We start from the raw sequence: 21,565 nt of genomic DNA, 5'->3' as shown, positions 1-21,565 counted from the left end.
AAAAAGGAGTCTAGGAGTAGAGTTCTCAGCTGGATCAGGCTAGTATTGTGGGGAAGGAGACCCTGGAAAAGGTCACACTCTAAAGCACCCTAAAGATAAGATTTGAACTGGTTGACAGAGTACCTCGAACCCTCATGAAAATACTAAAATGACCTAAAAGACACTGAACAAATTTCATATTGTTGATAGTGTGCATGTGGGTGGCTATAATGTCATCTAAATCTATTTTATGGGATGCTTTAGCTTGAAAAGATGAAAGACAGTAAATGGTCCATATATGTCTAGAGGTGGGGTAGGTTAGCATCAAACTAGAAGACTGGTAAGTGCAGGTATACCGCATCCTAGGCTAGACTGTTCCCTCATATACCTTCCATGCATCATCAGAGAAAGAGCTCAGGCTCCCCAGAAGCATGGGAACACAGAGATGCATTTGTGCCATTGCCCATCAAGGTCTACAGCAATGACAGCTGGGAGACAAGGCTAAAGTTGTATTTATGTAACTAATTTTTAAATTGGTCTAGGGCAAAGGTTAAAGTGGAAACTGGTCTAAGGAAAGAAAATGACTGAGCAAGTTGCATAAAAATGCATAAAAAAGTTGCAAAAAAAAAAAGAGGCAGACATGGGAGCACACTTCTTTAACGTTGGCACTCAGGAGGCTGAGGCATGAGGATCTCTGTGAGTTCGAGGCCAGCCTGGAGTACTGAGCGAGTTCTAGGACAGGCAGAGCTACATAGTGAGGCTTGACATGTTTCAAAAAGCAAAATTATTTAGCTTAATGTAGCTATTTCTACCCTAGCTCCATTTGGGTACTGTTTGCCTATTAAATCTGCTTTCGCTCAGATAGACCCCTGTTTCTCAACTGAAACAGTGTTGTCACCCACTCTTCCCTGGCCCTCTTGTCTACAGCATGTACGTAGCTGATGAAAAATACCCACTGCAGAAAGATAAATCTCAGCAAAAAATACAAAAATTTCTGTAACAGCAGAAATTCAGTATTTTTAGAGAAATCTTGTTAGTTTACATTTTCTGTCCATTCAACTAATTATATATTTTATATATTGTGTACAAACCATGAAATACAATTTTTTCTGGTTGGATTCTTCGTTAATGTCCACGAATGTCATGGTTATTACTACGGTATTTTCAAGTTAAATGAATTGATGAGGAGAGGTTATTAGCAACCTCAGTGCTGAGCAGAGTGGACAAGTGGGAGAGAGAACATGGCCTTTTGGAGACAGACTTGCATTAGAATCACTAATCTTCCTCTTTTCTGTTGAGCCATGCTCTCAAATATGGTGAGCATGTAATTTCTTTGAACTTTAGACTTTTGTGTGTGATATTGTGAGAATCGGAAAAGATGTTTATAATAGTTGACACTGTAGCTATATGCATTTATGCATTCAGCCAAAAGCAGCTGTTTCTAGACAACAAAACATTTATTCTTACGCATTAATAATGGTTTGCAAGTGGATTCCAGGGTATATTTAGGTTTCTTTAAGGGAAAAGGGTGATGGAGAAAGTGACATAATGATGTCAAGTCCTTTGTTATTATTTTGGTCAGAATCAACTTCTGGTTTGGGGATGCCTTACTGTCATTCTAGGGACAAAGCCCATGTTTGAATGGTAAAGCTGGAGGGACACCTCTAGTAACTCAAACTTCTGGAAGGTAAAAAGAAGTTAGGAGAATGATCTAGCAGGATGGATAACTTTCCTCCATATTGTGCAATTTTCAACACATAAATCCATCTCTCCATCAGCTAAAACAATTGTCAACAGCTATAGAGCACGGACAGTGTATTAGACCTTATACTAAGTATTTTGTATTTTATGTCATGTAGTCCATAAGCAATCCCTGGGTAACAATTTTTAGTAATATCAGTAGGCAAATTTGGAAATGGTGGTGTTGACTTTTGGCCAAAGGCCATCAAGCTCCAGAGTGAAGGAGAAGCCAACTTGGTAACTGTCTTCCTACTACAAAATCTTTAGAAACAGAAGGTTTTAAAACGCCATTTGTTTCTACCTCTGCTTTTGGGTCTGTGCTGTGTATGGTACACTATTCACCTTCTACACAGTTGGTGGAGAAGAAGATGATGTTCTTGGTCTCCAAAGGGTTCTCATGGGTGCAATCAGGGCAGCGAGCCTGGGGTTCTGACTCCCCAGTCAAGCAGGAATTATCCACCTGGGGTGGGAAGGAGGATAGGTTAAAAGGCAAGCAGAGGAGAGATTCATTTCTGAGGACACCACCTCACCTATTACAACAGTCATATCATTAACATACAGAGAAATGCAAATGCCCCCCCATACCTTATTGTCTCACTTCTAAACCATTCTCATCACCATCTCAAGGTTCTGAATAACAAGATCATACTTTCATACCTTAGAACCACACATTGCCTTAGGCTACCTCCTACAGCTCTCTGTATCTCCTCACCTTACATCCTTGTGCAGAGATAAGCCTGACATCAGCGGGGATTTGGTCTCCACCCTTCACTTCTACTAGGTCTCCCAAAACCACATCTTTTACATTGATTTGCATCCTTTCTCCGTCTCGAATTACTAGAGCTTGCTGTAGGAAGATAATGTAGGATTTTTATGGAGCTTCCTGCCTTGCTTATCCTGCTCCAAACCTAAAAGTTTCCATTTCTGTCTCCTTTCTAATCCACCGTATTTGAAAGGAGCTTGGCAGATTGCATATTGCTACCATTGCTGTCTGTAGAACCTTTGCAATGTGACTTTGGTGGCCTTTCCATTAAGAGGTGGGATCTACCTCTTTGTTCCTAAATGTAGACTTGGTCATGTAAATCTCCTGCCCCCGACATAATATATTAGCAAATGTGGTACAAAGAAAGGCTTAAAAAAATTCTTTCATGAGCAGGGTGTTGGTGGCACACACCTTTAATCCCAGCACTCAGGAGGCTGAGGCAGGTGGATCTCTGTGAGTTTGAAACCAGCCTTGGTTTACTGGTTCCAAGCTACAGAGAAACCCTGTCCCGAAAAACCAAAAATAAGCAAACAAACAAACAAAGCTTTCATGTTAAGGTTTGCCCTGCTGTTCCTGGGCACACCTCTGCTCCCATGAACAAGCCAGAGCCCCAAACAACCTAATCATTTCAACTGAGGTTCCCGAGAAGTGAATAAGGTTATCCTTATATTTCTACCTAGCACAAGCTAAAGTCAGCTCAGTCCAGAGCAGTAGCCCAAACAGAGAACTGAGACAAAAGCCATGTTTGGCGTGGCAAATTAGGCAACCAGTGCTACCTGATAATCTCCAAGTTCCCAGTCAAAACTCTTATTGGAGGAAAAGTTTAAATTATGTTGACATTAAAGGGAGAAGAAAACCTTAGGCTCCAAGGCTAGAACATGGTAATACTGTTGCATGATTTTGGAGATTTTCTAAGCATCTAAACCTCTAAGCATTTGGAGACTCCAATCTGCTGTAGAACTATTTCCAGAAACCTTTACAAAAATTTAACTTGAAAATAATTTTTAAATTCCTGAAAAGTTTTAGTAAAGAAAATAATGACAAGCACACCTATAAAACTTTTACCTATCTCCATCTACTAGCTTTTAATCTCATTTGTTTTGTCCTTTTCTATCTCTAAGTTACATGCATCTTGACAATTTATTCTAAACACTTCGTGTTTATTTTCTAAGAATTATGTTATCTTCTCTCTCTTAAAAAGATTTATTTTATTTTATGTGCATATATGTATATGCACTGTGTTCATGCCTGGTGCCTGTGAGGCCAGAAGAAGAGGAAGGTGAAAATCCTTTGAAACCGGAGTTCAAATGTAAGCCACCATTAGGGTATGGGACCTGAACCCAGGTCCTCTTCAAGAGCAAAGTCTTAGGTTTCTATTGTTGTGATAAACACCACTATCAAAAGCAATGTTGGGAGGAAAGGATTTATGTCACTTACACTTCCCACATCACAGTTCATTTATCCAAGGAACTCAGGAACTCAAGGCAAGATTCCAGAGGCAGGAACTGATGCACAGCCCATAGAGGGGTGCTGTTTACTGGCTTGCTTCCCATGACTTGCTTAGCCTGCTTTCTTATAGAACCCAGGACCGCCAGCCCAGGGATGGCACTATCCACAGTGAGCTGGGTCCTCCCACCTCAAACAGTCAAGGAAATGTACCACAGGCTTGCTCACAGGCCAATCTGGTGGGGACATTTTCTCAACTGAGTTCCCTCTTTCCAAAAGACTCTAGCTTGTGTGTCAGGTTTACATAAAATGAGCCAATGCAAGCAACAAGTGCTGTTAACTGCTGAGCTGCGTCTTGGCCCCTATACTATTCTCTTATACAATACAGTGCTTAGTTTCAGCAGGTTTCACACTGATTCAATACTCAGATCTATTCTCTACATTCCAGCTATCTTCACCTGACCCAAAATGTCTTTTGAGGCATTGTCTGACAGCACAACATCAGGCCTAGGACGTGTATCTTTACCAGGATATTCATACCCCCATGTCTTTTTTAGCTTCTATTAAGCTAGAACATTTTGCAAGTTCACTGATTTTTTGTTTGTTTGTTTGTTTGTTTTTGTTTTTCGAGACAGGGTTTCTCTATGGCTTTGGAGGCTGTCCTGGAACTAGCTCTTGTAGACCAGGCTGGTCTCGAACTCACAGAGATCTACCTGCTTCTGCCTCCCGAGTGCTGGGATTAAAGGCGTGTGCTACCAACGCCCGGCTAAGTTCACTGATTTTAATGTCACCTACCCACCAGCGTCTCCCTTTTGTTTTTAGTAGAATGTTATTTGAGTTGGGGAGGGCCTTTCTTCATTTATCACTTTCAGACTAGACAATTCTTTGGTGATATCACCTGAGTTTTACATTTTCTCCTGGTAATTTCCAGGCTCCCTCATCACCAGCCTCACTCAGGGCACCCACAGTGGGTTACGGTCTCCAGAGGACTGAGTGATTATATAATTGGTCACAATCTGCATTTCCTCTCAGTAGATCCTCCCTCACAAGTCCTACCTACCTGAGGCACCATGTTCTTAAAAGATTCCATGATCTTGGAGCTCTTGGACTCCTGGTAATATGAGAAGCAGCCAGTAACGAGGACCACAACAGCTAGTACAACACCCACGTACAGCTGGAGACAGGGAAGAAAGTGTCATTAACACATCCTTTTCTCTCTCTTCATCCTCAGGGATTGCTAAGGCAACAAGTTCCTCTGGATGGAGGAAATCATAGGACTGAGTTGCAGGACAGAGGGGCTGGGAAGAATCAGGGACAGTGCTGGCACACACAGCTTCCTAGTAATGGAAACTTGAGCTATTGTGATGAGTGGTCAGAAAAATCCCAGCCAGACAGTGTGTTAGTGGGAGGTAGATAATGAACCAGGGAAAGTGAGAGATGAAGTTGATGGTCTGAGTAAGAAAAAAGGGCTGCAAAGTGCTGAGGTGATGGCTGGGTGGGAAAACGGATGGAATAATGCCTCTTAGGGAGCCAAGGACCAGAAGAAGCTTTCTAGATGAGAGGTTGTAGGGGGTCAAAATGGATCAGGAACCTCCCTAGAAAGTTCTGAACTATTGGGGATTTGGACCAAAAGACTTCGGGAATTCCAGGCTGCTGAACACAAGAGTTTCTGGGGCTTAGCGCAGACTACACTGGATAGAACAAGATGAGCAAACTCACATTATCTTTTTCGTTTTTTTCGTTGTAGTGTAGATTTATGCCGTAGGCCAGGAAGCAGAGAAAGGAACCAGTCCATAGCAGAAGGGAGAAGCCACCAAATAGCTGTTTACAGAATTTGATCCAATTTGGAATAGTAGGGATAGGGGTTAGTGAATTTGGTCCAGTTAAAACCAGAATTTTCTGGGCGTCTTTGAGGCTATGACCCTGTGTGGAGAATAAATAGGGATGGAAAGTAAGCAAAGTTACAATAAAGGAGGATATACTGGTTAGAGTCTCAGTATAAGCCTGCCCCTCCCCCAAGGCAGGCCTCTGAATGTGCTTCCAAGGCTTCTTCCTCCAGAAGGTAGAATTTTAGAATTTGTATTGTATAAAAGGGGTATCATTTAGCATTCCTATAGAGAGATTTTTTGGTTTGTTCATTTGTTTATGAATTGGTTTACAAACATTTGAACTTGAGTTCTTTATCTTGGGGCTTGGTAGGTTGATAAGCACGGAGAATACCATCATGAATGCTCCATCTGGTGAGATGGCTTAATGGGTAGGTAAGGGTGGATGCAGCAAGGCCTGACAACCTAAGTCCAACTCTTGGACTCATAGGGTGCAGAGAACTGATTCCCACAAGTTGTCCTCTGACCTCTGTGTGCATGCTGTGGCATATTTACACCCCCACACAAACATAGGTACAATCAATCGATTAATAAATGAAATTAAAGAATACTCTTGGGGAGCTCCAGTCAGAAAACAAACATACAGAAATGATTATGGTGGACCAGCCTAACTGGGGCTATGATCCATGATGCTGGTGACATACTGGCATTTACACTTTGGCTGTCCAATGTGGAAACAAGGGAAAATCAAACTAAAGACATAAACACATAATTTTCATCCTAGTCTTATGCACATACTTCCGTGCTTTCTCCTTTATATTATGAGACAATAGAATCTACTGAAACTTACTAGCCATTCCCTTAGCCTCTCCTCAAAAAGACACAAGGGGCCACCAATACTCTCTCAAGGCCCAAAACTTTTTTTTTTTTTGACAGGGTTTCTCTGTGGCTTTAGAGGCTGTTGTGGAACTAGCTCTTGTAGACCAGGCTGGCCTCAAACTCAGAGATCTACCTGCCTCTGCCTCCTGAGTGCTGGGACTAAAGGCATGTGCCACTACCGCCTGGCTGGCCCAAAGCTTTTAATAGCAATACTAAATTATTGTCTTCTTGACTTGTTCTTGAGAATGGATGGTTGATCAGCAAGTTCCAGGACAGCCTCATCTACACAGTGATTCCCTGTCTCCAAAAAAAAAAAAAATTTTGTATGATAGATGTTAGGGTTTGACTCTTAAAATGTTCTTCAAATGACCTGGTTCCCAAGTGATGGCAGGAATATTAGGAGACAATTTAGGTGGAGGAAGGAGGCCATGGAAAGGTACCCTTGAAAGGTGTGTTGGGATTCTTCCTTCACCTTTCTATCTGCCCTGAGGTAAGCAGCTTTGTTCCATCACAAGCTTCCTTCCTCCCCACACCTCAGAAATAGTGGTGCTGCTGGGCGGTGGTGGCACACACCTTTAATCCCAGCACTCAGGAGGCAGAGGCAGGTGGATCTCTGTAAGCTTGAGGCCAGCCTCGTCTATAAAACAAGTTCCAGGACAGTTAGGGCTACACAGTTAGGGCTCACCTCCCTCCCCAAAAGGTAAAGAAAGTGGCACCAAGAGACCATGATCTGAACCCTCAGAGCTATGAGTCAGAATGAATCTCTCCTTCTTTACATTGTTTGTCTTAAGTTATTGTTCTACATCTGTTAAGAGACACCGTTACCAATTCAAGTTATACAAGAAAGAGTTTATTGGGGCTCTCAGTTCCAGAGGGTTAGAGTCCATTGCTATCACAATGGGGAACATGGCAGCTGGCAGGCAGTAGCCGAGAGCTTGTGTCCTGATTCACAGGCATAAGGCAGAGGAGAGAGAGAGAGGAGAGAAAGAAGAGAAGAAAAGAGAGAGAGAAGAGGAGAGAGGGAGAGAGAGAGAGACAGAGAGAGAGAGAGACAGAGAGAGAGAGAGAGAGAGAGAGAGAGAGAGAGAGAGAGAGAGATCGCTAACTGGGAGTGGCTGGACTTTTGAGACCTCAAAGCCTCTGACACATTTCCTCCAATAAGGCCACATATTCTAGTCTTTCCCAAGTGTTCTACCAACTGGGGACAAAGCATTCAAACATATGAGCCTTGGGGCCCTTCTCATTCAAATCACCACAGATTGAGGTATTCTGTCACCCTGACAGAATGCTGACATTTCAAGTTTTCCAGAGACTTCATGATATATCCCAATAGATTTCATACCAAAAGATAGGAGAATTCAGATTTTTCTATTAGAAAGCTAGATATTAAAGATGTTTATAAAATATAAGATGACTAATTTTTTGAAAAACAAAGTTATTGGTCAAAAATATTATTGCTACCAGCCTATAATAAACCCTTATTTTTCCTTCTCTTTCTTTTGAAATTCTAGAGGTTGAACCCCGCGTCCCACTCAGGGCTCTCCCACTGAGCTACATTCCCAGCAACTATCCTACTTGTAAATGAACTGGGAAATACTTCTAAAATTTGCCTGTTTTAATTTTACCATGGCAAATACTGATGTTATTTCTACCTGAGCAAAGCTCTTTGGAGACCTTGATAAATCCTAAGGATATAAACAGGCCCAGAGGATAAACAAAAGCATACCCTAACCATCCTATCTACCCGTAGCTTCTCTCTGGGGTAGTTATTGTGGTCATCTTTTCCAAGAAGAGTTTTGCGGAACTTCGCAGGGCTGAGGGTAAAAGAGGTACAAATTTGGGTTTGTGGCCTCAAGTCAGTGAGGACCTCTGCCTCCTTCAGACAGTTCTTACTCACCATGGTCAAGTCCACTGAGTACTTGGCACTCAACTCATCCAAGGTTAGCTTGTGATCATCCTGAGGGGACAGAAGAGTCATCAAGGTGAGATGGTGATCTCAGATCAGGTGCAGGGAGGAAGCAGGAAGTGGGAAGGGAGAGCGTGCTTTGTCCTGTAGGTGGGAAGTGAAGGCAATCAGGCAGAAAGAAGGCTGGGGTGTTCCAAAGGCAATTTGCTTTGGGTTTCCTCACCATAGCCACTTCTTCCTTCAGCTCTTCTAAATCTTTCTTCTTTTTTCTCCTTTTATGCAGATTTTTATTCAGTGTTACAGGCTTCAAGCTAGGTCTTGGACTCTCATTCCTCTGAGGGATCGCTATACTTTGTTCCCTTTCAGGCTCCATGATGTGACTGACCTAGGTATAGCTGGCCCGGCTCATCTAGTGGGAGGAAAGCCAAGAGCACAAGGGTGTGGGAGCAAGTGGAAGGAAGGGTTAAGGAGTTGGAGGTGAGGGGTCCCTGAGCAGCGTGGGAAAGGGAAGGTCAGTGAGGGGGCAGGCATGAGTGGCAAGGGTAGAGAAGGAATCGCCAGGCTGACTCTGAAAGAGAGGGTGGAGGCAAAGAGGGAGATGGCATGGAGGGTACCTGGGTACCTAAATGATGAAGACAAGGGGGCCCAGCAGGTGGCAAGTGCGGTGGGAGCCCAGGTGAGAGTGAGCTTCTGGGCAGGCCAGGTGCCCCCAGCCCTAGGTCCTGTGGGTGCCATGACAACAGCCTAGGCCTGACATCATAATGGGCTCAGGAAAGATCTAATCAAGAACACACAAACCTCTGTCTTTGGGTGAGGATGACTGGAGCAGATTCTGCCACAGAAAGAATTTAGATCAGACAGAAAAACTAAAACAAAGCCTTTGTCTGGTCTTGTGACTTCTGAAGCTAGGGATACTCCAGTTAGGTGGCTCAAAAACTAAAGACAGGAGAGAGAGAGAGATGAGAGAGAGAGAGAGAGAGAGAGAGAGAGAGAGAGAGAGAGAGAGAGAGAAGAGAGAGTGTGTGTGTTGCATGCATGCATATAATAGTGCATGTGTGGAGATCAGAAGACAACTTGGGTCCTAGGGCTGGAGCTCAAGCCCTCAGATGTGGGTAGCAAGTTTCTTTACCACTGAGCCATCACTTCCACCCTCAATGTTTTTCCTGTACATACAATTTTTTTCTGTTCTTACAGAAACACGACAGAAAACAATTTCTGAGATATACTTCCCTCGTGTTTTGTTCTATGTATTTATGAGAAGTAGTGTTCTCAGCACTGGCGATTGATTATAAAATGAAAATATTGATCAACTCTGAAAAGTAAGGTTGGGCAATAACAAATATTCAGCCAATATTTAATTCTTTATGTAAAGATAAAGAAGCACATCCATGTCATTAGTATGCAATTTGTGTAACGAGTTTTCAGGAAAAGAAGGGTCGCAAGTGGAACATTTGAAGAAGCCTCCTTTACTCCACACAGAGAATAACCTGTCAGTTTGTGGTGTATGGTCAGTGGATATTTTGGATTCACTATTAATGGTTTTACACACAGCTAAATGTGCAGCTCTTCCCAGTGAAAACCAACTGTCCCACATGATATGCAGTATTCCCTTACTTTAAAATGTGTTGGCTAGCAAGATGACTCAGTAGGTAAAGGCATTTGTCAAACTTGATGACCCAAGTTGGATCCCCATGGACCCACATGGTAGAAGGAGAGAACCAACTTCCACAAGTCGTCTTCTGACCTACACATTTATGTCATGCACCTACACACACAAAATAAATGTATAAAATTAAATTATGTGTTTATCTCTTCTGTTTACCTTCTCTAATATCTCACTAAGCGCCTTGACATTTATGTACTAATTATGCCTTAATCTTTTTTTAATGTTTTAGATGATAATATAATTACAACATTTCTCTCTTTCCTTTCCTCCCTTCAAACCATCGCATATGCCCCTCTCACTCTTCTTCATGACCTTTTTTTATTGTTAGTGCATTGTGCTAATTATTTTTAACATCTTATTCAAAAAGATCTGAAGCAGCTCATTTTTATTATTTTTTTTAGTTATGAGATCACATACATTTCTGTTATTTGATATTTCTTTTTTGTTTGTTTCTTGTTTGTTTTTTGAGACAGGGTTTCTCTGTGTAACCCTGGCTGTCCTAGAACTCACTTTGTAGACCAGGCTGGCCTCAGAACTCACTGAGATCCACTTGCCTCTGCCTCCCGAGTGCTGAGATTAAACACGTGCGCCACCAATGCCTAGCATTAGATATTTCTTTAACTGTGTTTTGGTTGCTTGTGGTTTTGGCTATGATGGAACCAAAAGCATCTATCATACCAATGGGGTCCTTCACACTTGTTCGCCTTCCCGGCCAGAACAGAGATGAGTCTCTTTCCTTCAGAGATTGTCTTCCTTCTTAGTAAAAAGAAGAAAACAAATGGGGTTATGGACATAGCTCAGTCTGTGAAGAGCTTGCCATGCAGGCCCAGGGATCTCAATTCTTAGCACCCACATGAAAAGCCAGGTGTGGTGATAGATATATGTCTGTGTTCACAGGAGCTAGGGAGATGGAGACAAGAGGATCCCTGGGGATGGCTGGCCTGCTACTGTTGCTAAATCAGTGAGCTCCTGGGTCACTGAGACCTTGTCTCAAGGGTTGAGGTAGAGGGCAATAGGAGACTCCCTGTATCAGCCTCTGACCTCCACACACGCATGCACACACTAACACACACACATCTCCTCTGCTATATATGAAATAAAATAATCTCAACACTCATGAACCAAGAGAGCCTTGAGTTTGAGACCAGCTTGGGCTGCATAGTGAGATCTTGTATTTAAAAAAGGTATAGGCTGGGTGGTGGCAACAAATACCTTTAATCCTAGGAGGCAGGGGCAGGTGCATCTCTGAGTTCAAGGCTAGCCTGGTCTACCAGAGTGAGTTCCAGGACAGCCACGACTACACAGAGAAACCCTGTCTCAAAAAAAAAAACAAAAACAAAAACAAAAAAAACAAACAAACAAAAAACAAAAACCAAGACAAAACAGAGTATAAAATAAAACCCAGAAATCCCCTGTTCCTTTCCCACAAATGTTCCAAGGTGGGAACAACTGACAGTAGTAACACGTTGCCCGTCTTTCCAGTTTTTCTTATGTTTATTCCAATAGAGACCCAAGAGGAGATGCATTTTTATCCTCTACACCACCATTCAATTATCCTTCCATTTATCAGCTTGTCAGGTGCATGAAGCTTGTCTTTCAGCTCCTGCAGGCTTTCCATAGTCTGTATTGGCCATGGCTTGCCCAGTAACTCCCCCGGCTGAGATGTTGATAGGCTATTTTCCGTTTGTTTTCTTAACCATGGAAAACATTGCCACGGTGGCAAACTGGTTAGAGGTAGCTTTAGCCTCTATTTCTGTAGAATCGATTTCCATTGCTGAATCATATGGTAAGCTCATTTAAAATCTTAAAATATTTTGCCAACTGCTATTAAAAGGGCACTGCTCTGGAGCTTAGCAGTAAGAGGGAACAAAGTCCACCCTCCACACAGGGTGACCTTGATGTCTCAGAGTTTTCATTTTTTTAAAATGATTGTCTGTGTAAGTATTTTCCAATATGTTGGTGGGTTTTCTGGATTGCATTTTCCTTTTTGTGAATTATACTATCATTTGTTCAATTTTACATTGTTTTCTTTTTTTTTTAATTGAGCTGTTGGACTCTCTTGCCATTAACACCGCAAATGTTTTCTCAGCCTTTTTTTTTACATTTTTATTATATAAACAATTTTGAAATTTAAGTACATTTTGATCATATTCTTCCCCTCCCCGAATGCCTTCCAGATCCTTCTGGCCTCCCTTCCTACCCAACTTTAAGTTTTTTCTCAGGGGAAAAAAATTATAAAAATAAAACCCTCAAAACCTAGAACACAAAATACATCAATATTCAAAAAGAAAAAGCAAACAAACAAGAAACAAAAACCAAACCATAACCAGATAAAAGCACACAAGAATACAGTGGAGTCCATTATTTGTTGGTCAGTTGCTCCTGAACATGAGCCTGCCCCTGGAGTGGTTGATAGATTCAGTGTCAGTCCCTGGAAAATAACTAATTTTTCCTCTCCCAGCAGGTGTAAATGGCAGTTTAGTTGTTAACCTTTACCCTAGTGGCTAGGTTTTCACTCATTTATTCATTTATTTAAAAAAATAACAAAATAAAATATAAATGATAAAATAAAAACTATCAGATGAAAGTTGGACAAGACAAACCTGAAAAGTCTCTATACCCCTGTAAGTCTCTCTGCAGATGCAGCACTCCAAATCAGACCAAGTCAAACCAAATTAGAAAAGCCCACGTTTAATGGATACAGCACTCCCGGATGGCTTTCCAACCCTCTAGAGAGGAGATGGGAAAGGGAGACCGGAAAAGCCACTTGTCTATTCTCTGGGGGTGGGGGTGGGGGGAGTTTAAATACCCTGTGGGAATGGTCTTGAGCATCTCTGGGGGAGGGGCCATCATTTGGCAGGCTTTCTGAGATGCAGCAGGGTTTGGAGGGAGATGGGGGAGGGAGGGGCCTTGGGTGGAACCTCCACCATAACAAAACCAACAAAGGGAAAGGAGCCCAAGAGAAGGCAGAAGAATCAGAGACCCACTCATTCACACACTCAGGAGTGAAAACACTAAGCCGAAGGCCATAATATGAGCATAGAGGACCTGGTGCAGACCCGTGCAGGCCCCGTGCATGCTGCTTCAGTCTGAGTTCATATGAGCTTTGCTCATGTTGACTCAGAGGGATTTGTATTTTTGGTGTCCCGCATGCTCTCTGCCTCTAACTGCCTCCTCTTCCACGAGGTTTCCTGAGCTCTGAGGGGAAGAACCTGATGGAGACATCTCATTTAGGACTGAGTATTCCAGGGTCTCCGCTTCTCTACGTAACATCTGACTGTGGGTTTGTATATCTGTTCCCATCTGCTGCAGGAGGAAGCTTCTCTGATGATGTCTGAACAAAGTACTTAACTATGAGTGTAACAGAACGGCATTAGGAATGATTTTATCATCATATTTATTTTTCTTTTTTTAGACCAGTCTTATTTGGTTTTACCCTAGGTCCCTGGGCTGTCTCAGGTTTTTGGTTACCAAGTAGTGTTGGCTCTGGGTTCTATCTTGTGGACTAGGTCTTAAATCAGATCAGTTATTGGTTGGTTACTCCTACAAGCTTTGTGCCACCATTGCCCTAATGTATGGTGCAGCGAGTACACTGTAGACAAAGGGTTTGAGGCTGGCTTGGTGTTTACATTTCTCTTTTGATAACCTGCGGAGTACCTTCCTGAACCAAAGACCCTGGAACATAGAGGTGAAGGCTCTGTGTAGGCATCAGCTAGACTTCTTCACGTTCTATGAGTTATACAGGTTATCTTCAGCAATAGGGCTTTGCTGTCAGTTTATGGGGAACAACCTATAGTCTTGGTAACAGCCTGGGCTTCTGGGGGTTCCCATGGGTCCACTTTGGCCAAAAACTCAATTAGATGTAACCCACTCCTGGTACTGAAAGCTTCATTTGATGACAAGAGATGGTCACTTGGGACTCTGTCTCTTCCGTAATTTGGCAATTTCATTTATATCACCTTGATGTATGCATGCATTTTAGAAAGTTTCTTCTGTATTAGGTTTCCATACTACCTCTCAAATGCCCCTCAATTTTAGCTGTCTCTTCCCATATTGCCTCCCACAACTCTCTCTCTCTCTCCCCCATCACTTGATTCTCCCATTCCAGCCGCCTTCCATCCATCCACAAATGTCTATTCTATTTCCTTTCCTAATGAGATCTTGTCTTTAATGCCAATCATAAAAGTCTTAAGGTTAGAGGTGGTGGGAGACTTCTCAGCAGGTAATAGCGCTGGCTGATCTTCCAGAGGACCCAGCCAGTTCCCAGCGCTCACCCGTGTGACAGCTCAGAGCCATCTCTAATTGCGGCTCCAGGAGATCCAGTGCTCTCTTCTGGCCTCCATTGGCACCAGGTATGCAAGTAGTGCACATTCACACCGCAGGCAAACACTTATACACATATTTAAACATAAACAAATAAGTACAAGGTTGGAACTGAAGTTGAAATCACAAAGTTTCTTTTTATGCAGCATCCCTGTGAAGCACTTAGATGTGAACCTTGGGAGATTCCCAGAGGCAGGCTGAGGGGACATAATTCATTCAGTTGTTTTTGGAAAGCTCATCATGATCCACAGATCTTAGGCCCCAAAGCTTACCTTTCCAGAGAAACCTCTGATGGCTCAGTACAAAGTAGTGCCTCTGGCCAGCCCTATCCATCACTTCACAGCACTTTGACCCTCAGAGATTGTCCTGCCCATTATCTCTTGACTTGCTAATTGCCCATTCCCCACAACCTTCGCTGGCTGGACATCCAGTCTCTGGAGCAGTGCCTGGCACAGAGTAGCCAGTCCACAAATGGTTCCCGAAACGAAATCAAATGAAGGCTGAGTTTCAGATTCCATCTTTATAAGATTTTGATAATGAAGTCAACTGAGGCCTGAAGTGTTTAAAACCTGTTTGGTTAAATAGGCTAAGCAGACTTACCTGTTAATTTACCCTTTAAGAACTCAGAATCTTGCCTGGTTACCATTACGGCTGAATTTCACAAACAGAGAGTTACGTTTTATGAAAATACAGTGAAGCCTTGGGCTGATATTGGGTTGACTCTTCTAGAGTAACTTATCTTTTACACCTTCAGTCTTCCTGAATAGCTGCCAGGATTAGTCCCCCATGTATTCACATTTTTATTTTTGTCATCCTGATTTTAAATTTTCTTTAACACAATAGGCTGTACACATTAAGACTCGAGCACGATTTGTTTTGATTCTGTTGTGAAAACAAGTCCTTTGTTTTCTGTTTTCCATTTCTAGTATTTCAAGGTGCATTTGACTGAGTTTTGTATCCTGTAACTTTGCGCTTCCAGCTTCCATGGCTTTTTTGTTGTTGCTGCTGTTCCTTTGTGTGTCTCAGTTACTTTCACGATGCTGTGAAGAGACACCATGACCATGTCAACTTATAAAGCAAAGGTTTGTTGGGGCTCACAGTCAGAGGGTTAGAGTCCACGATCATCACGGGGGGGGGGGGCAATGGCAGCAGGCGGGTCTGACCCTGGAACAGTAGCGAGAGCCCACCTGTTGAAGCAACAACCACAAGGCAGAGAAAGAGGGAGAGCTAACTGGAACTGGCATGGACTTTTGAAACCTCAAGGCTCTCAGTGACACACCTCTGCCAACAAGACCGCACCATCTAATCCTTCCCAAACAGTTCTACCAACTAGGGATCAAGCATGCAAAAATGTGAGTCTATGGGGACTAGTCTCATCCAAATCACCACAGTCTTTGTTGGTGTTATACACCTTGTGCTCTTTCAAAAAACAATGTTTTTTTTTTTCCCTTGTTATAGTTTGGCTCTTTTTTGTTGTTGTTTTTTAGACAGTTTCACTATGTAGCCTAGGCAGGCCTCACATGTGTGGCTCTTCTGCTTCAATGTCCCAAATGCTGGGATTTACAGATGTGAGCTACTACTCCTAGCTAATAAAGCTTTTTGTTTCTGTGTTTGTAAATGTTCATGAGTGTGTAGATTTTTTTGTTTGTGTGTGCGTACATGTTCACGTGTGTAGATTTTTTTGTTTGTGTGTGTGTAAATGTTCACGAGTGTGTTGATTTTGTTTGTGTATGTAAATGTTCATGAGTGTGTAGATTTTGTGTGTGTGTGTAAATGCTCATGAGTGTGTAGATTTTGTGTGTGTGTATAAATGCTCATGAGTGTGTAGATTTTGTGTGTGTGTGTAAATGTTCATGAGTGTGTAGATTTTGTGTGTGTGTGTGTGTAAATGCTCACGAGTGTGTAGATTTTGTGTGTGTGTGTGTGTGTGTGTGTGTGTAAATGCTCATGAATGTGTAGATTCAAGGGTGCATGTGCATGCTGGATGTGCTTGTCCTCTCGGTCACTCCTCACCTGACTTTTTGGGGAAAAACCTCTCACTGAACATACAATTTCCTGATTCAGCCAGACTAGCTGGCCAGTAAGCAACAGGATCTTCCTGTCTGCACCTCCTGGCATTAGGATCACAGCCACATGCAATCATACCTGGCTTTTTATATGTGTGCTTAGTGGGGGATCTGAACTCAGGATCTTTATGCTTATGTGTGGAGCACTTTGCCAATTGATAGCTACCTCCCCAGCTCCTGTTTGCATTTTTTCAGTTCATTTTTTAAATTTAAATTAAAAACAAGCTTGTTTTACATGTCAATCCCAGTTCCCCCTCCCTCCCCTGTCCTCCACAAACCCTATCCCCATGCCCTTTCTGCTCCCTAGGGAGAGTGAGGCAGTCCATGGGGGATCCTAAAAGTCTGTCATATCATTTGGAGCAGGGCCTAGACCCTTCCCCGTGTGTCTAGGCTGAGAGAGTATCCCTCTATGTGGAATGGGATCCCAAAGTCCTTTCGTATACTAGGAACAAATACTGATCCAGAGACCCCATAGATTGCCCAGGCCTCCTAACTGACACCCACTTTCAGGGGGTCTGGATCAGTCCTATGCTGGTTTCCCAGCTATCAGTCTGGGGTCCATGAGATCCCCCTTGTTCAGGTCAGCTGTTTTTGTGGGTTTCTCCAGCCTGGTCTTGACCCCTTTGCTCATCATTCCTCCCTCTCTGCAACTGGATTCTAGGAGTTCCGCTCAGTGTTTAGCTGTGGGTGTCTGTGTCTGCTTCCATCAGCTACTGGATGAAGGCTCTAGGATGGCATATAAGGTAGTCATCAATCTCATTATCAGAGAAGGTCATTTAAGGTAGCCCCCCAACTATTGTTTAGATTGTTAGTTGGGGTCAACCTTGTAGATCTCTGGACATTTCCCTAGTGTCAGAATTCTCTTTAAACCTATAATGGCTCCCTCTATTATGTTATCTCTTTTTTTTTTTGCTCTCCTCTATTCTTCCCCTGACTCAATCTTTCTGCTCCCTCATGTCCTCCTCTCCCCTCCTCTTCTCCCCTTCTCTTTCTAACTCCCCCTCCCCCCATGCTCCTAATTAGCTCAGGAGATCTTGTTCCTTTCCCCTTCTCTGGGGGGACCATGGATGTCTCTCTTAGGGTCCTCCTTGTTTCCTAGTTTCTCTTGCTGTGTGGATTGTAGGCTGGTAATCCTTTGCTTTATATCTTATATCCATATATGATCGAGTACATACCATGTTTGTCTTTTTGTGACTGGGTTACCTCACTCAGGATAGTTTCTTCTAGTTCCATCCATTTGCCTGTGAATTTCAAGATTCCACTGTTTTTTTCCCACTGAGTAGTACTCCATTGTGTAAATGTACCACATTTTCTTTATCCATTCTACAGTTGAGGGGCATCTAGGTTGCTTCCAAGTTCTGGCTATTACAAATAATGCTGCTATGAACATCGTTGAACAGATGCCCTTGTTGCATGAATGTATTTCTTTTGAGTATATGCCTAAGAGTGCAATTGCTGGATCTTGTGGTAGACTGATTCCCATTTTCCTGAGGAACCACCATACTGATTTCCAAAGTGGCAGTATGAGTTTGCACTCCCACCAGGAGTGGAGGGGTATTCTTCTTTCTCCACATCCTCTCCAGCATAAACTGTCATTGGTGTTTTTGGTTTTAGCCATTCTGACAGGAGTGAGATGGTATCTCAGAGTTGTTTTGATTTGCATTTCCCTGATGACTAAGGATGTTAAGCACTTTCTTAAGTGTCTTTCAGCCATTTTAGATTCCTCTATTGAGAATTCTCTATTTAGTTCTATACTCTACTTTTTAATTGGATTATTTGGTGTTTTGGTGACTAGCTTCTTGAGTTCTTTGACAAATCCAACATCCCTTCATGATAAAGGTCTTGGAGAGATCAGGGATGACAGGAACATACCTAAACATAATAAAAGTAATATATACCAAATGGAGAGAAACTCAACACAATTCCTCTAAAATCAGGAACAAGACAAGGCTGTCCACTCTCTCCATATTTCTTCAACAATGTGCTTGAAGTTCTGGCTAGAGTAATAAGACAGCAAAAAGAGATCAAGGGGATACAAATTAGAAAGGAAGAAGACAAACTTTCAATATTTGCAGATGATATGATAGTTTACATAAGTGACCCAAAAAATTCTACCAGGGAACGCCTACAACTGATAAACACCTTCAGCAAAGTGGCAGGATACAAGATTAACTCAAAAAAATCAGTAGCCCTGCTATATTCCGATGACACATTGGTGGAGAAAGAAATCAGAGAAACATCACCCTTTACAATTGTCACAAACAACATAAAATACCTTGGGCTAACGATAACCAAAAAGTGAAAGACCTGCTTGCATTTTTTAAGCGCTAATTTCTTTCTCAGGGTTTCAAAGGTATAGCTGCTGTCATTAGTTTTCTGGACTTCTAGATCCTCTAGAAGGTAGTTGGGTCTCTATTTATTTTATTTATTTAATTAATTAATTAATTTATTTATTTATTTATTTATGCATTCTGTGTGTATGGTGTGGTAATTTCCATGAGATTAGTCCCCACAGGTTGGCATATTTGCATGCTTGGTTCTCAGCTGGTGGACTATTGTGAAGGATTAAGAGGTGCGACCTTGTTGAAGTAGGTGTATCACAGGGTGGGGTGTGGGGGGTGAGGGGGATGGGGATGGGTGGGTGGGGAGTGGGTGGGGGTAGGCCTGATGCAGCTCTCAGCTACTTCTCCATGCCTGTTACAAGCTGCCATGCCCCTGCCGTGATGAAAATGGACTGCCCTTTTGAAACTGTAAGTCATCTCCCAGTTAAATGCTTCTTTTTGTAAGAGTTGCCTTGGGCGTGGTGTCTCTTCACAGCCATAGAACAGTGACTAAGACAATGGGTGCTTTGCCTGCAAGCACCCATTCATGTGGTGTCTGTGCACCACATGAATGCAGCACCCATAGAGGCCGAAAAGGGGGGTGTTGTTGAGCCATCTGGGACTGGAGTTACAGTAACAGAAAGCTGTGAGCCACCATGTAGGTGCCAGGAATTGAACCCTGGTCCCCTCTGAAAGAGTGTTCAGCGCTCTTAACCAGTGAGTCCTCTCTCTAGCCTCTGTTATGTGCATATACTATAATATATATTTATCTAGCCATCTAGCATCCATTTCATACTTAAATTTGAGTTAGCATTTATGAGTAAAAACAAACAATAGAAAAGAAATGCCAGGAATGCTAGCTGCCCGAGGCAGGTATGAAGGCGCTTCCCAGGAGAGGTGGTATCTAAGTTAATGTCTGAATGAAGGCTGGAAAGCTAGGCACGAGAAAGAAAAGTGTTCTTGGGAGAGGGTCCATCAAGGGGAGATCAAAGTAAGCTTTAATCTGGTTTTATTCTTAACTTTTAAAGCAAAAACTGTTATTTTATTTATTTATTTATTTTGAGACTGGATTTCTCTGTGTAGCTTGGCTGTCCTGAAACTTACTCTGTAGACCAGGCTGGCCTCAAACTCACAGAGATCCACCTGCCTCTGCCTCCTGAGTGCTAGGATTAAAGGCGTGTGCCACCACTGCCTGGTGAAAACTGGTACTTTAAAGGCACAGAATGAGCTGCAGTCACTTCGACAGCTGCTAGGATGACAAGTACCTACCATCACCACCACAGCGAGGGGTTGTAACAAAGGGGGCAGTACATAGCTTGGGCTGCAGCTGACTTCTCATGGTTATTTTGATATTCTGGTGTAGGTTGTAAGAGCCAGTGTCTCCCCATCTCCCATCCCCATTGATTCCTACAGGAATGTGCATCATACAGGTGTTTCCCATTTCGGTGCAGAGGGCCCCTCCGTACTGCCCATCACACACATGCTGTGCAAGAAGATGCCAAAATCTACTCAGGTAGATTTCCAGGCTGTATGTGCTTTGCTTCATCCCCTAAAGATGGCTTTGAGTACAATATAGACTGCTAATCAGTGCAGACTTGGCCGCAGAGGCCCCGAGTAACACCTCCACTCCATGCCTCTAAGATTGGGGGTGGACTGAACACCTCCACTCCATGCCTCTAAGATTGGGGGTGGGCTGATTTTGGTCTGAAACAGAAATGGCTGTGCATCTCATAGACCGTCAGAGACCCACAGGCTTTGTGTCCTCTCCTGGATAAACTCTGGTGGCTTCCTGGTGGGACTGCCCATGAGGAAGAGGGCTCTGACTACATTTTCTTTTTTTTTTTTTCTTTTTTTTTTTTTTGGTTTTTCGAGACAGGGTTTCTCTGTGTAGCTTTGGAGCCTATCCTGGCACTCGCTCTGGAGACCAGGCTGGCCTCGAACTCACAGAGATCCGCCTGCCTCTGCCTCCCGAGTGCTGGGGTTAAAGGCGTGTGCCACCAACACCCAGCTACATTTTCTTCTAGATTATTTTGCACCTAACTTCTTCCCTTTCAGCTTTCCTCACAGCTCCCCCCGCCCCCACCCATGTCTGTGGCCAGATTATTTCCCTACTATTCCAGACATTTGCCCTTTCTTCGGGTTCACTTTGCAAGCCAAGTCCTTACACAGCACACATCTAATACCGCTATTGAGAGGGAGGCAAGTATGAAGAAATCAACCATGGAGTCATTTCTCTTTTGTTTCATAAAGAAATGCAACTTTATTATTTTCAAGTACATATGTAGTACTTCAAGCTAAAGTCTTACAGAGGGTCACCAGTAAGGATCTTGTAGATGTTCCTTTATCAAATATATGAGGACTGATGATAATTAGCCTATGCACTTGCTGATTCTAAAGGGAGACTTCTAAAGTGCCTGAAAAGCAAACTTGGAGACAGACTAAATATGCCACTCCCAGCAATACTGTTTATGCTCTTAATTTACTGACCAAATGACTTCTTTATTGATTGTGCAAAGGTAAACTTTTGTTCAAAGTCAATGATCTCAAATTAATCAGGCCCAAATAAATATGGTGTCCTATTTAGACTTCCAGGCCAAGGCCATGACTTATGATAAAGCAAAAGTTCACTGCAATGAGACAGTAAGCCCTT

General features: G+C 42.8%; 1 protein-coding gene across 1 annotated transcript in view; it reads right to left on the bottom strand.

Moving 5' to 3' along the window:
• Atp1a4 (ATPase Na+/K+ transporting subunit alpha 4) overlaps window positions 1-8,912 on the bottom strand; it is a 35,005-nt gene extending 26,093 nt beyond the window's left edge. The window contains exons 1-6 of the mRNA XM_027418952.2: window positions 8,763-8,912; window positions 8,531-8,590; window positions 5,648-5,851; window positions 4,989-5,102; window positions 2,432-2,566; window positions 2,062-2,179 (exon numbers count right to left, since the gene is read on the bottom strand). Coding sequence (XP_027274753.1) covers window positions 2,062-2,179; window positions 2,432-2,566; window positions 4,989-5,102; window positions 5,648-5,851; window positions 8,531-8,590; window positions 8,763-8,912 — 781 coding nt within the window. The remainder of the gene's footprint in view (window positions 1-2,061; window positions 2,180-2,431; window positions 2,567-4,988; window positions 5,103-5,647; window positions 5,852-8,530; window positions 8,591-8,762) is intronic.
• Window positions 8,913-21,565: the final 12,653 nt, after the last annotated feature.

The sequence above is a fragment of the Cricetulus griseus genome, chromosome 5 (genome assembly GCF_003668045.3).
Source record: "Cricetulus griseus strain 17A/GY chromosome 5, alternate assembly CriGri-PICRH-1.0, whole genome shotgun sequence".
Lineage (NCBI taxonomy): Eukaryota > Metazoa > Chordata > Mammalia > Rodentia > Cricetidae > Cricetulus > Cricetulus griseus.
This window is presented reverse-complemented; position numbering and strand designations above follow the sequence as displayed.